Source organism: Nilaparvata lugens, chromosome 5 (assembly GCF_014356525.2).
Source record: "Nilaparvata lugens isolate BPH chromosome 5, ASM1435652v1, whole genome shotgun sequence".
NCBI lineage: Eukaryota > Metazoa > Arthropoda > Insecta > Hemiptera > Delphacidae > Nilaparvata > Nilaparvata lugens.
The window spans coordinates 19,711,591-19,725,950 of NC_052508.1; the positions used below are offsets into that span (position 1 = coordinate 19,711,591).

Below are 14,360 nucleotides of genomic sequence, written 5' to 3' on the forward strand. Positions count from 1 at the left end.
CTAACACTCAAGTTGTGAATGATGGTACAATATATGTAACATGAAAAATAGAAAATTTAAATTCTCAATTATTTGTTTTACACGGTACGGTAATTCGTGGTTGTAATATTGCTCTCATCAGAAGACTATGATTCATCAACATGATTTTGTATTAAATTATCAATACCCGTATATCCTAAGATGATGAATTTACAGTTGTAGAATTTCAGTTTATATAATTCTGGGATATACTCAATTGGTATGAGGAAATTGTTAGTAAATTCACAATACCTATATCCTTGGGATCATAATCCATAATAGTACTACTACATTATTGTTTATTATACCAAAAATACTTTTGTCCAGGCCTAGAGACTGACTAATTCAATTTCCCCCTGTTATACGTTAGGTTTGTAACTATTTCTTTGAAAAGATTCTAACTTCATTAGCTGTAGCACTGGTATTATATTGCTACTTCTATTGTTCTATAATTCATGTTTGAAATTCGTGGGTCTGAATGGAAAGTAAATTTGAATAATTATTTTCCAACGAAATTGTAACAATATTTTCAAAGAATTAGTTTGTTGGAAAAACTTAGCTGTGCTAAAAATGAGTAGGCCCAAGTTGGTGTATTTTGTAGCTTGGCATTTTCTTTAGTGGGTAATTGGGTACCTATTTTCCTTTTACAATTTTACAGTGATTGTTGAGTGTAATATTTGATTCTAATTTCTAATTTGGTCTCTTATTCTGATAGATCTTTGAAGAATCAGAATCTTGATTCTATATTTTAAACGAAAAATTGATGTTGAATTCCTGAAGTGAACACATACACAATGACTACATTCAAACATAAAAATACATATCTATGTCATAACCTTTTTTTGAAAGAAAATGTATAAACATTTGTGAGAACGGTTCTTGGACTAATCGTGCCTGGTTGTTTACTCAGAATAATAATTTCATGATTTGTTTTGTATTCTACGTTTTGTATGGTTGTATGAATGAATTCTGAAAAGCTTTTCTAGAATTTGTAATAGAGGCTACTATACAAGTCATAAATAATAATATGATTATAAGTAGGTAGATTTCTTGTAATGCCATTGATTATGTAATATTACATTTTTTCTCGATTAAAATCGAATCTTCAATTCGAGATCTATAAAACTTGATAGTAAATATCAGAGTAATCGATATGCGGACAACTTTTTAACTGAGAATTTATCGTAAATAATTGTGTTGCATTCCATGGTATCACCGAAACAGAGAAACAGAATTAATAGATTATTATAAATATAGAGGATATATAAATTTAAAATAACAGTTTCGAAATAAAGTTTTATTGAGAACAAATGTAAAATGTAAATTCTAAACTTGTAATTTATAATTTTTTGGAATTTAATATCGGTGATGTGTTCATGAAGTCATCACTGATTTTGAGGTGTGGTTTTTGCTCTGACTTGTTTGGTCTTCTCTAAAAATGATGGCTGGCTATGTGTTCTAATTTTGTGCTCTCTGAATATTTTTCTGTTTAATTGAAATTTTAATGTTTCAAATTGAGTTTTGAACAGTTGTATGGTGTTCTAAGTTTGTGTATTTTGATTTGTGTGTCTACAAGCCTATAGCCATTGTTTTCAACTATATAAAATGGATAAGTATTTTAGCTTGTAATGATGCTAGGATGTTTAAGTGTGTAAGGTATTGTTTTGTGGATTTGTGTTGTATATTGCCAAAATTCTTCTGAAGATTATAAGTTGGTTTGCTCTGAAAACTGGATTCCTCATTCATAGGCGATAGATCCATTCATAGTTTATCAAGAATCTACCACTTTGGAGCCGATAACTTCCTGTAGGTTAATAGGTGTGAAATGCTATCCAACCTATTTAGGAGAAATTGGTAGCACGGCAATTAATACATGTTTTGTTATTTTTTATAGTGGCTCTGATCAGGTTCCTGGTATGCAGTGACGGTAACATCACAAAAAGTGAGTTTAATACATTTTGCGATTTTGGATTGAAGAAGAAATGTTGAAGAATTTGGCGAAGAACTGCCTAAAATAGAAACTCAAATAAATCAGCTATTGATTTTTATTGCTCTAAATAATATAATAATTTATTGTTTTTGTTTTAAATTGATTGCACGATTGAGAACTGTGAAATTGTTCAATTTGAATCAGATATTGAAATTTGTTATAAATAAAACTTGTTATTTGTTTTGTTATCAAATTATACAATTGATGGATAGTTTCATGTCAGAGTTAGTCATTTCCGCGCTACATTTTTTAAGAACAACAGGGATAGGCCTATCTTGGAAATTATTTTGTGTATTATTTATGAGGAATGCAGTATACTCATCTCCTTCAAATTGATTATATTCATCTAGATGGAAGAGAATTTGTAACTCGCATCTCGGCCAGTTACGTGATTCAAATATCATTCTTGTTGACAACAACTAATCAAACTTCCATAGAATAGAATAGGTTTTATACCTTTAAGTACCGTATATACATTATACAATCGGGAACATCACAATGTTCAAAAGATACAAAAATTGAAACAATTAAAACACATATCATATATGATTGATTCAACTCATTAAGCTTATTTACAAGCATAATATGAATAATTCAAATACTATCTCACACACTAAAATTATTGCCAATCTAATACATTATGGAACGTATAGTCTGTTGTGAATAGTTACTAATTATATCCCTATCCATATTAAAAAATTCCGACAGTGAGTAGGCCTATAGAGGATTTTCTGACAAGAGAGTTTTCAATCTACGTTTAAACGAAGAAGCAGACATGGCTCTCACTGAAGCAGGAAACTTATTAAAGATTCTCAAAGAAATAAGCTTCGAATTCATCTGCACTCTCCTCAGCCTAGTATCATCATCAATTTGCAGCCTATTTCCCGTATTATAGTGATGAATGTCCTCCTACATAGAAAAGATTCAATTTTTCTCACATTCAGTGACAGCATTATAGAGAATCTATTGTCCAGTCTGATGAAGTTTTCAAATATCTCCTAATTTAAGGGTTTTAAAGTAATGCTGAAATTCTCCTAAAAACTGGAAATTAATTTAAAAATTGAATATTCTAGAACTAATATTATTATAGCCATCTTGAGTTGGATGCCTCGACAACTAGGCTTAGTCATATGGCCAGTCCGTTTGGAAGCACTGAGAAGAAAGTAAACTTTTAAGAAATAAGTAACTTATATAGAGGTCCACGTTATAATGGTAGTGGAGAAAGATAGGAGAACAGCGTTGCCGATTTAATGCCTGTTCTGTCTATATATCCTGAGGCTATAGAGGAAAGCTGATACCGATGAATCTGATGTAACATTAATCCAGTAAGGATTTATAAGATAAGGTTTTATTATTCTAGTAAGAAATAGTCCATTAAGAAAATTAGTATATTCACTAATTTGTAATATTTTACTTACAAATATTGTACTTCCATTACTTACATTGTACTTGTTAGTAATATTTTATTCGCCAAGAGAATATATTTTTTAATTTTTCTCAAATAATAAATCTCAATAATTGCGATGATGAATGTTGTTAATTAATCATATTTTTACCTTGTTAGAAATCTGAGAATTTTGTGGAGCTAGGAAAGGATAGCGGTATCTGCTTTGTCAAATGATGGACAAGGTTAGCAACATCAATATTAATCAAATAAATTACTGCCATTATAAAGTGGATCTCACTATAGCTGTTCTGAGTTGAACGTTTTTTTTTATTGCAAGAAATAACTAGAACCCTTTTATAGTTTTTCAGACTATACTGGTATTATTATATATGACTAGCAGGTAACCCGTGCTTCGCAAGGGTCTATTTTAAAACTCAACAAACTGAAAACTTGACTTTATGAAATCTAGAAGAATTGAAAATAGGCCTATAAGAATCCTCGGTTGATTACGAATTTATATTCAACATTTCAAGTGAATCAGTCCAGTAGTTCAGACGTGATGATGCGTCAAACATAATTTTCCTATCCTTTACACGTGTAGGATTTTTTTTTTTTTTAAGATTACGTCCTAAAGACTCCAGTCATGGAGTATAAGACAAGTCATGTTATTACATAATAATTCTAACACTAAGTAGTTCAACCTAGTTTAGGTTTGAAAGGAACATGTTATTCAACGCAGAAATCATTGTTATTTTAAAAGATAGGATAAGTTGAATAGTTTCCCTTTCAGGGGGAGCTTTGACAACCCACATAACTCATTTTTTCACTTGAAGAAATATCGAAAATGTGCATAGAACCTTTTTTTTTGTTCAGCTTGCCAAAATACCCCTCATTTCAATATTAAAATTTTCGACTGACTGTAGAGTGAGTCAATCATTCTATGAGGGCTCGAATATTTTTGGGACTGTAAATTGAATGAAAATGGAAGAGAATTTATTTATGTAAGAATATCAGCACCTCTAAGCCATAATAACTGCATGCGTATTCATATATTGCCGATACAGCATTGATGAAACTGTATACGTTTATTTAGCACTTTGTCTCAAAGAAACTTTTCTAGCTGAAATAGTTATTTGTGCAACTAGTGCGCAAAGTGACAGTTTGCTGCACCGAAAGAAACGTTTTCCTACAGTTACGTTGAAAAGTGGCCATTGCTGCACTGATTACAGAACGCAAAGAATCACTTTTCCGCTCTAGTGCGGGAAAAATTTTTCTGCACTCCAGATTTGCAACATGGCAACGCAAAATACTTAGTAGGTTATATGGAGCAACAGTGCAGCAAAATCAAAATGAAGTTGGTAACAGTGACTGCTGTGGCTGCTATAGTGAGCAGAGGTGCAACCAAGCACAACGCGCTAATTATTAGTATTAGATATTATAACCAAGGACAACATTTTTATTCAATTTGACAATAAATTAAGGTTTTATCAATAATAAAATTACACAGAAAAACAATTGATGGATTTCAGGCAATTTTACCCATAATTACCCACTTTTCATATTCAATGGTAACTGTAGGAAAAATTAAATGTGAAATACGTGCGCAAAGTTCCTCTGCTGCACTCAACAAACCATTCCGCCCTCGCCTACGGCTCGGGCGTAAACGTTTCTTTCGGTGCAGCAAACTGTCACTTTGCGCACTAGTTGCACAAATAACTATTACGCCCGAGCCGTAGGCGAGGGCGGAATGGTTTATTGAGTGCAGCAGAGGAACTTTGTGCACGTATTTCACATTAGATTTTTCCTACAGTTACCATTGAATATGAAAAGTGGGTAATTATGGGTAAAATGATGGCTGAAATCCATCAAATGCTTGTGTGTGTGATGCTGATATTAATAACAACCTTAATTCATATAAAAAGTAATAATCCAATTGTAGTTGAAAATTCTCAGCCATAGTTCTCATTCTTATTCATTCAAGAATCAGAAAAAATACAGATAGAACAAAAAATTCGCATTCAAAATACATGCCAACAGCTCATTGGGATGGCTGAACCAACAAACGCGCGACCTAGCGGGAAGAATCGTACCTATATAACTTTGTTTCATTCAGCTAAAAACAGTATTCAGATATTTAGACTTATGGTTAACTAGAATTACCGAAAAATACTATAAGTAAACTAAAAAATATTTATAAAATAACATAGACATCAGAAAATATTTTTTTGTAGTATATTTGGATGTTATTTTATTAATTTTATTGACATGGATTTCGAACGGTAATTATTTAACCTGAAAATTCGAATTTCATAATGTGTGTTTGCTACATTCTCATTGCTTGGAGTTGAAATAATTATTACTGTCAATAGAAAAGAAACATTATTTATTATCAAATGATGAGAAGTTATTATTTAATTATGATTTAGATAAACATTATTATTGTTTTGGATTTCTAGATTGGGATTTTATCATAAATATGTAGCCATATAGCCATTGATGATTCTTATCTAACCACAGACATTGTTACCAACTTAATTTTTATTTTCCTGCACTGGTGCTCCATATAACCTACTAACTATTTTGCGTTGTCATGCTGCAAATCTGGAGTACGCAAAGTAATACTTTGCGCACTAGAGCGGAAAAGTGATTCTTTGCAGCCTGCAATCAGTGCAGAAATGGTCACTTTTCAAGGTATCTGTAGGAAAAATTAATAATCCATGCCACATTTAGGCCTATACATTGCATAAAAAAACGAAGTTTCAAAACTATGTTTTTTCTAAACAGATGTTTTTGAGAATATTTCTTTGATGCAGCAGTTTCACATTCACCATATTATTACCGTACAGAGTTTGTGAAAATGAAAATATAATTATCAAAACAATATTATTGAGGTTAAGTAGAATCAGGTAGAAAGCAATAATAGAACAGCTGTTTTTTTTTAATTTTATCATATGATTTGAATGTGAAATCGCCGTATGAAATCGTATGTCTCATGATTTGAACAAATTTGAACATTAATTATGAAAAGTCTAGAAGGAAAATTGAAATTTGGACTTTGAGGTACACGAGATTGATATTTTTAGAATCTATGTGCAACATTTGGAGATCTAAATCATTTCCGTTTTTCCGGTATGCAATCCACAAGTTGACATGTTTTGATGCGAACAAACGAACACACGAACAAACACAACCCTACTCTCTCTTATTATATAGAATTTACAGACAGAATGTTAAAATTCATTTTGAAGTGTCATGCAATCAAATCTAGCCAGCTGAACCTGGACCTAGTATTGCAGCTTCTCCTGCTGCATGTTGGGGAGTTGGGCATCACATTCTACTTAGAAATATGCCTATGTTCTTATCTTGAACAACTCTTTTGTAGAATGTTGGTGCCTCTGAAAATGACATTGTTGCGCAGGTTCAGTTCAAGGTTCATCTATGCATCCATGCTTCTGCTACAACATTTCTTCATTAATTGAGAATAGGTCTACTACAGTACCCCTACTATTGAGTGAATTCCAACACCGGTTGACTGTAATAAATTATCTATAACAAATTACTGTACATTATACCGAAGACGTAGACTGCGTCATTGAAATTCATGGGGCGGGGTTCAAAAAAAAAAAAAAAAAAAAAAAAAAAAAAAAAAAAAAAAAAAAAAAAAAAAAAAAAAAAAAAAAAAAAAAAAAAAAAAAAAAAAAAAAAAAAAAAAAAAAAAAAAAAAAAAAAAAAAAAAAAAAAAAAAAAAAAAAAAAAAAAAAAAAAAAAAAAAAAAAAAAAAAAAAAAAAAAAAAAAAAAAAAAAAAAAAAAAAAAAAAAAAAAAAAAAAAAAAAAAAAAAAAAAAAAAAAAAAAAAAAAAAAAAAAAAAAAAAAAAAAAAAAAAAAAAAAAAAAAAAAAAAAAAAAAAAAAAAAAAAAAAAAAAAAAAAAAAAAAAAAAAAAAAAAAAAAAAAAAAAAAAAAAAAAAAAAAAAAAAAAAAAAAAAAAAAAAAAAAAAAAAAAAAAAAAAAAAAAAAAAAAAAAAAAAAAAAAAAAAAAAAAAAAAAAAAAAAAAAAAAAAAAAAAAAAAAAAAAAAAAAAAAAAAAAAAAAAAAAAAAAAAAAAAAAAAAAAAAAAAAAAAAAAAAAAAATACCTATATAACTTTGTTTCATTCAGCTAAAAACAGTATTCAGATATTTAGACTTATGGTTAACTAGAATTACCGAAAAATACTATAAGTAAACTAAAAAATATTTATAAAATAACATAGACATCAGAAAATATTTTTTGTAGTATATTTGGATGTTATTTTATTAATTTTATTGACATGGATTTCGAACGGTAATTATTTAACCTGAAAATTCGAATTTCATAATGTGTGTTTGCTACATTCTCATTGCTTGGAGTTGAAATAATTATTACTGTCAATAGAAAAGAAACATTATTTATTATCAAATGATGAGAAGTTATTATTTAATTATGATTTAGATAAACATTATTATTGTTTTGGATTTCTAGATTGGGATTTTATCATAAATATGTAGCCATATAGCCATTGATGATTCTTATCTAACCACAGACATTGTTACCAACTTAATTTTTATTTTCCTGCACTGGTGCTCCATATAACCTACTAACTATTTTGCGTTGTCATGCTGCAAATCTGGAGTACGCAAAGTAATACTTTGCGCACTAGAGCGGAAAAGTGATTCTTTGCAGCCTGCAATCAGTGCAGAAATGGTCACTTTTCAAGGTATCTGTAGGAAAAATTAATAATCCATGCCACATTTAGGCCTATACATTGCATAAAAAAACGAAGTTTCAAAACTATGTTTTTTCTAAACAGATGTTTTTGAGAATATTTCTTTGATGCAGCAGTTTCACATTCACCATATTATTACCGTACAGAGTTTGTGAAAATGAAAATATAATTATCAAAACAATACTATTATAATCTTAGTAATAATTATTTATATTATTCTAATATAATAATATAACAATATCATTATTAAAAATATTCATCAATACAATTATCAAAACAATATTATTGAGGTTAAGTAGAATCAGGTAGAAAGCAATAATAGAACAGCTGGTTTTTTTTTTAATTTTATCATATGATTTGAATGTGAAATCGCCGTATGAAATCGTATGTCTCATGATTTGAACAAATTTGAACATTAATTATGAAAAGTCTAGAAGGAAAATTGAAATTTGGACTTTGAGGTACACGAGATTGATATTTTTAGAATCTATGTGCAACATTTGGAGATCTAAATCATTTCCGTTTTTCCGGTATGCAATCCACAAGTTGACATGTTTTGATGCGAACAAACGAACACACGAACAAACACAACCCTACTCTCTCTTATTATATAGAATTTACAGACAGAATGTTAAAATTCATTTTGAAGTGTCATGCAATCAAATCTAGCCAGCTGAACCTGGACCTAGTATTGCAGCTTCTCCTGCTGCATGTTGGGGAGTTGGGCATCACATTCTACTTAGAAATATGCCTATGTTCTTATCTTGAACAACTCTTTTGTAGAATGTTGGTGCCTCTGAAAATGACATTGTTGCGCAGGTTCAGTTCAAGGTTCATCTATGCATCCATGCTTCTGCTACAACATTTCTTCATTAATTGAGAATAGGTCTACTTCAGTACCCCTACTATTGAGTGAATTCCAACACCGGTTGACTGTAATAAATTATCTATAACAAATTACTGTACATTATACCGAAGACGTAGACTGCGTCATTGAAATTCATGGGGCGGGGTTCAAAAAAAAAAAAAAAAAAAAAAATTGGGAATGTTTGCGAGGGACAATTTGTTGAGGTGGTTTGGGGCTGATAAAACATTTGGAATATTTAGGGGGAATGCTGGGCTTGGAGGAGCCACTCCTGTGTACAAGATTTTATAGTTCTATGTATAGTGTGATAGTTAGCTTGTTACAGTACAATATGTGCTTTTTGCATTTCAACAATACATTCATTTATTCTCCCAAAATGATACATTATGCATAATCATAAATTATGAAGAGTAGAGTATATCACAACATTATTGAAAATTATAGAAATAAATATAATAAAATAATACAATTATTACACGTTGTTCAAAGAAATCACAGCAACTCATCCACATCAATAGAAGAATAAATAAGTACCCCGAGGACTAAAAGTCCTGTTTGGGTCACCATCATATTTTTAATTAAGAAATTGATATGCAATAAATTATTTTGCTGAGTCCGAACTTGCATAATATGACAGGGTGAGGAATTTTAGTTTAGATAATACAGGTATATTAACATTTTAAGCCACTTTCCCTCATTTGAAAAAAATAACAAACAATCGATGCACATTCCAAGCAATCAGCAGACTCATAAAATTCCATTTCATACATCTCCCTCCATACTTATCAACATTACGGTATACGAAAACAACTCGTGTATCTTGAATAATTATCTTCACACAATTTCCAAGAGAGAAAGATTTTTTTAAGAATGATCAAACACATTTTATGCTATACATCATATGTAAGTTTTAAAAAATCAGACTATAATAATATGCAGTAAGATTTCTTATTTAACAAGAAAAAGTAGCAAATTCATGAGATAACTTTGAGCAGAAAGTGAGAATATCAAACAGAATCACCCTCATTGTAAATCAAAGTGATGTGTCAATCTATGTCCATGAAGTGAAACTCATTACAGGGCTGAATATTCAGTTTCTTTCCCCCAAGTACTCCGTTGAGCTTCAATTCCCTTTCAAGTCGGAGGTGTTTTGTGAATTTTCAAAGCGATTTCGAAGCTATAGGTGAGAGAGCGAAGATAAATGTGGGGTGACTGACTTGGGGGAAACTTGGGGAAGGTCTCAGAGGATACAGTTGCTGGGTCGGCAGCACAGCCAGTTATGCCTGGAGCGAGCAAATTGAATCTGGACGCGGCGACTACCTTGAGAGGCGACGGCAAACTTTTAATTTGGACAGCCTTTGCGTTTGACAGAAGAGCAAATTTTGTAAGAAACTTCAACGTGGATGACTTTCAAAATAACTTTGCTCTTATTTTAATAATTGACAAAAAACCTCAGACATCCACCCATCAGCCAATTCTTGTTTGGCTGGTGCACTTTCCCCAAGGGCGTAGCCTCAAGGCCATGTTCCATGACATGAGTCTGCCGGGGGATGGAGGTTGTTTAATGGTAGAATGGTTATGAATAGGAGTGGAAAGAAGACAGAGGGTTGACTACATTAATTTAAAACTTTCCACTTTCAACACGGTCACCAGCGGGACTGAAATTGAATAATGAATCATGTCCTATCGGGATGAAATCACTGCGAAGGAAAAATGTGCAAAAAGTTTTCACTGTTGATTGAAACGCGTGTAATATTTCTCAACGACTTTCGAAACTTTATTACGGGCAGATGTCTCCTCAAGTAACATCTATTCTTACAAAATGCGGACAAGTTGGAGTGGATTTTCCATTTTTCATTTCGAAGGGACTAACAACAAGAAGATGCGTCTAAAACCCCTCATATGATTCCATATATTCATCAATTAACCACAAAACTTCAACATTAAGTGATCAAATCCAATAATGTAGCTACTAGCAATTTGCGACCACTGGAGAAAACTTTATCCGTTGAGTGTTTGCGAGAAGTATCTGGATGGGGAAATGGAAAAAGATGTTTTGAGAGAGCGGAGTATGTTTGGAGTGCAGATTGCATTAGCATTGCATAAGGCTTCAAGTGTTGCTTCATCATGGATGATGTTGGCAGTGGCTCATCTCTGACTGCTGCTCCAAATTGCTTCCATTTGCGTTCTGTAAAAAACCAAAAAGGAATGAGTGCCAGCAATGGAAATGGAATACATCTTTCTCCATTGCAGTCCTGATACAAACAAAGATTGTGGCGAATGAGATCATGAACCCTATTTTGGAAGGAATTAACTGGTATACGAGTATTATTATAATGACCTGTCAATTAATGAAATATTACTGCTTCCTTAGAGTACGGGTTTTTTAACAATCTCTGAAAACCTACAGAGTCAACCTCGAGTATTAGAGTGGGGGTGGGGCCAAGTGCAATAATTTACGGCCTTTTAACAAAATTGGTATTTTGAATAACGAAAAATGAATGTAAATGTGAAATATTAGTATACATCAATCTCAACAACCTCTTTCCGCTTCAACATAAATCTATAATATTCCTCCAAAGATAATCTATTATTTAAGATAATAAAATATTGAACTAACATCGATTCATGTATATAACACATAAAAAAGTATGAAATCATTCTGTTTGTTTCATATTCGTATCTCAATCAATATAAAACTTGACACTAATGGAGCAAAAGTCTCAATTCTACGATATCTACATTACAATTCTACATTATCTTCTACAATATCGATCATGATATTATTATACAGTATTATTCCAAACTGTACACTGTTATATTAGTCACCAGATTAGTTGTAGTATAAACAGTGTTCCGATTAAATGTATGAACAATGAAGAGCCCGTAAGAATAAATTAGACCCTCTCCAGTGAGAAATCTTTTTGCGAGATATGAGGATAAAAGCGAACACACAAATAGAAATGAATGGGAAGAGTGAAGGTCTAGTTGACTGTTGATTTGAGACAGAAGCAGAATGAGCAGGGAGTAAAGAAACGCTTGATATTGGAAAATCAAGAGCACGGCACTTGAACGGAAACCTTGAAGAGGAAACTTGGAAACGAAGTGAGGGAGAAATCTGGAGGAAAACACACATCAACTTTGAGCCCCTTCAGACAGAAGCTTGTCCATATTGACATTTACAGTATCGCTTTTGTTAAGACTGGACTTTCTCCAACTCTCTCCGCTGGCAGTCTTTTTCCTTTATTGTTTCTGCACCCTTATTATAATCCTTTCCCTTTTTTGCTTCTCCAACTTTGGTAGCTCATCAACTTTTCTCAGCCCTCTTTCCTTTCGAGCTCTCCGTGTGATCTCCGTCAAACAAACAACTGAACTCATGAAATTTGGGTTTAGAATTGTTACTTTGTGAGGGGAGATATTATTTATTTGAACTCTCAACATTCGAAAAAGTTTCATCACTATTTTGAAACTCCCCTCTATCCAGCTAATCATATTGGCCTCTATACTATGAAACTTTTATGATAACAAGTACAGTCTTCAACTTGCTAGTTCTTATTTGCAGCATATTTTCTGTAAAAATTGAGAGTAAATTGATCAATTGAATGGTGTGACTCATAACCGGGCATCGATGGACCTACATTTGGAATGTGCTGTATAAATTAGAATATAATGAGCGGTAGAGAGGACCTTGAAGTCCTAAATCCGCCTAATAAGTTTATTTCAATTTTATTCCATTTCAAACAGTTTCGGAGTGAACTCTACTATACTGTTTTTTTTAAATGTTGTAAGTGATTGAATGATAATTAAATTATAATTATTGAATATAATCTTTTAAAGTACCGTAATCTGAATGAATAAAGAATCAACGTTGACCTCTCTTCTTCAGCCTGACATTGAAGGATTTAATTCGCTTTGAACGAAAATAAATATATGTTTCTTGTCTCACCTATATTGATATTCACGTGATAAAGCCAGTGAAAATGATAGGACGGCATAATTATTGACAAGTTTATTTCGCCACCGCCTTCTGATGAAAGTCATCCTGGTATATCTAATGTATTATTAACTATATGTTGATTCCTGTTGATAATCGTAAATAAATTAACTATATCATCTCAAATACAGTTTTCAATTACCTAAGTATTTGCATGTTTAATTACAGAGAGAATCACTAGTACCCTTGCTATTAAACTAGTCCTGTTCTATATAAAATAATATAATAAGGGTACTAGTGATTCTCTGTACTTGGATATATTACTCCAAATACGACTATAATCTTCTCATGAATTTATAATACATTCTATAATTGAGTTTGGAGAGGATAGAGCTATTTGATTTTTTCACTGACATACCAATGTTGATCAGGTGCTGGCTTCATAACGTGAATCTGACTATTATAGAATAGCAACTTGCCTCATTAGAGCCGTATTGGAGATTGGAATCTTCTTGAAATACTGTATTATTATGCACCATATCTATAAGATTACTGATTAGGATAGATCTGAATAATACAATCATCTACAATAAACAAACTTATCTCGTTTCTCAAAGCGTTTCGTCCCTTGTCATGTGTTCTACGTAATTTGTAATCAAGATACTGTATATGTACTGAAAAGGCACAATGATCGAAATGGGACAAGAGGCTGTTGTAATGCACTAGATAACGCCGTTGCGTCATCAGAGCCAGGAGCGGTTGTGTCTAGATCAGAGATGAGGATCAGGGTTAGACTGAGATGCAAAAGGGCTACGGAAGGGATTTGTCAACCCTCCCAAGCACGATGAACAATGACTTCCAAAAGCATTTGAAGAGCCAGAGCGGCAGTTCAAGACAAGCCCTTCTTATTCATCCAGCGAGCTAAACAAAACTTTAGTAACACGTGCCGGCCTAAATGTCCAAGATAAAGAGTTGATATAGGTATATGGTGGTGTTGATAATGTAGATGTAGATGTAGTGGTCGGGTGCGGTTTTGACAACTTAAAAAAATACTATTCGGTTGCCTTTGTTGTCTGGTTGAATGTTTGCCTTTGAAGCCACCCCGAGCCCACGCATAAGTCCCTCCCCACCCCACACACACATTCACGCAACAACAAACGGATGCTGAGTCTGATTAAAGCGGAAACACAACGCACCACAAAGCGACATAACAGCACGCGCTGTGTTATTACGTTTCCGATCAAGAAATGCACGAAAATCATCTCCTCTGCCGTTGAGCCCCGCGGCTGGCCAAACTCCAGTCCAAGCAAAAGCAAATCCACTGTACTTTGTACCATAGAGTAAAAATACTGTTGAAGCTATTTACTTGTCTCTGTCTGTACTAACCAATCTCTGCCCCAGAAAGTGAAAACAGTGAGCGCCCA

At 32.2% G+C, this 14,360-nt stretch overlaps 1 protein-coding gene across 3 annotated transcripts in view; it reads left to right on the forward strand.

Annotated features, from left to right (window-relative positions):
• Positions 1 to 14,360, forward strand: part of LOC111054689 (microtubule-associated protein futsch) — a 65,314-nt gene that overhangs the window by 27,111 nt on the left and 23,843 nt on the right. For 2 of the 3 annotated variants that reach the window (XM_039427867.1, XM_039427868.1), the window contains one exon: positions 1,913 to 1,960. In XM_039427867.1, coding sequence (XP_039283801.1) covers positions 1,913 to 1,960 — 48 coding nt within the window. Of the gene's footprint in view, positions 1 to 1,912; positions 3,530 to 14,360 lie in introns of those variants that run through there. The other variant, XR_005571264.1, reaches the window with a different exon arrangement.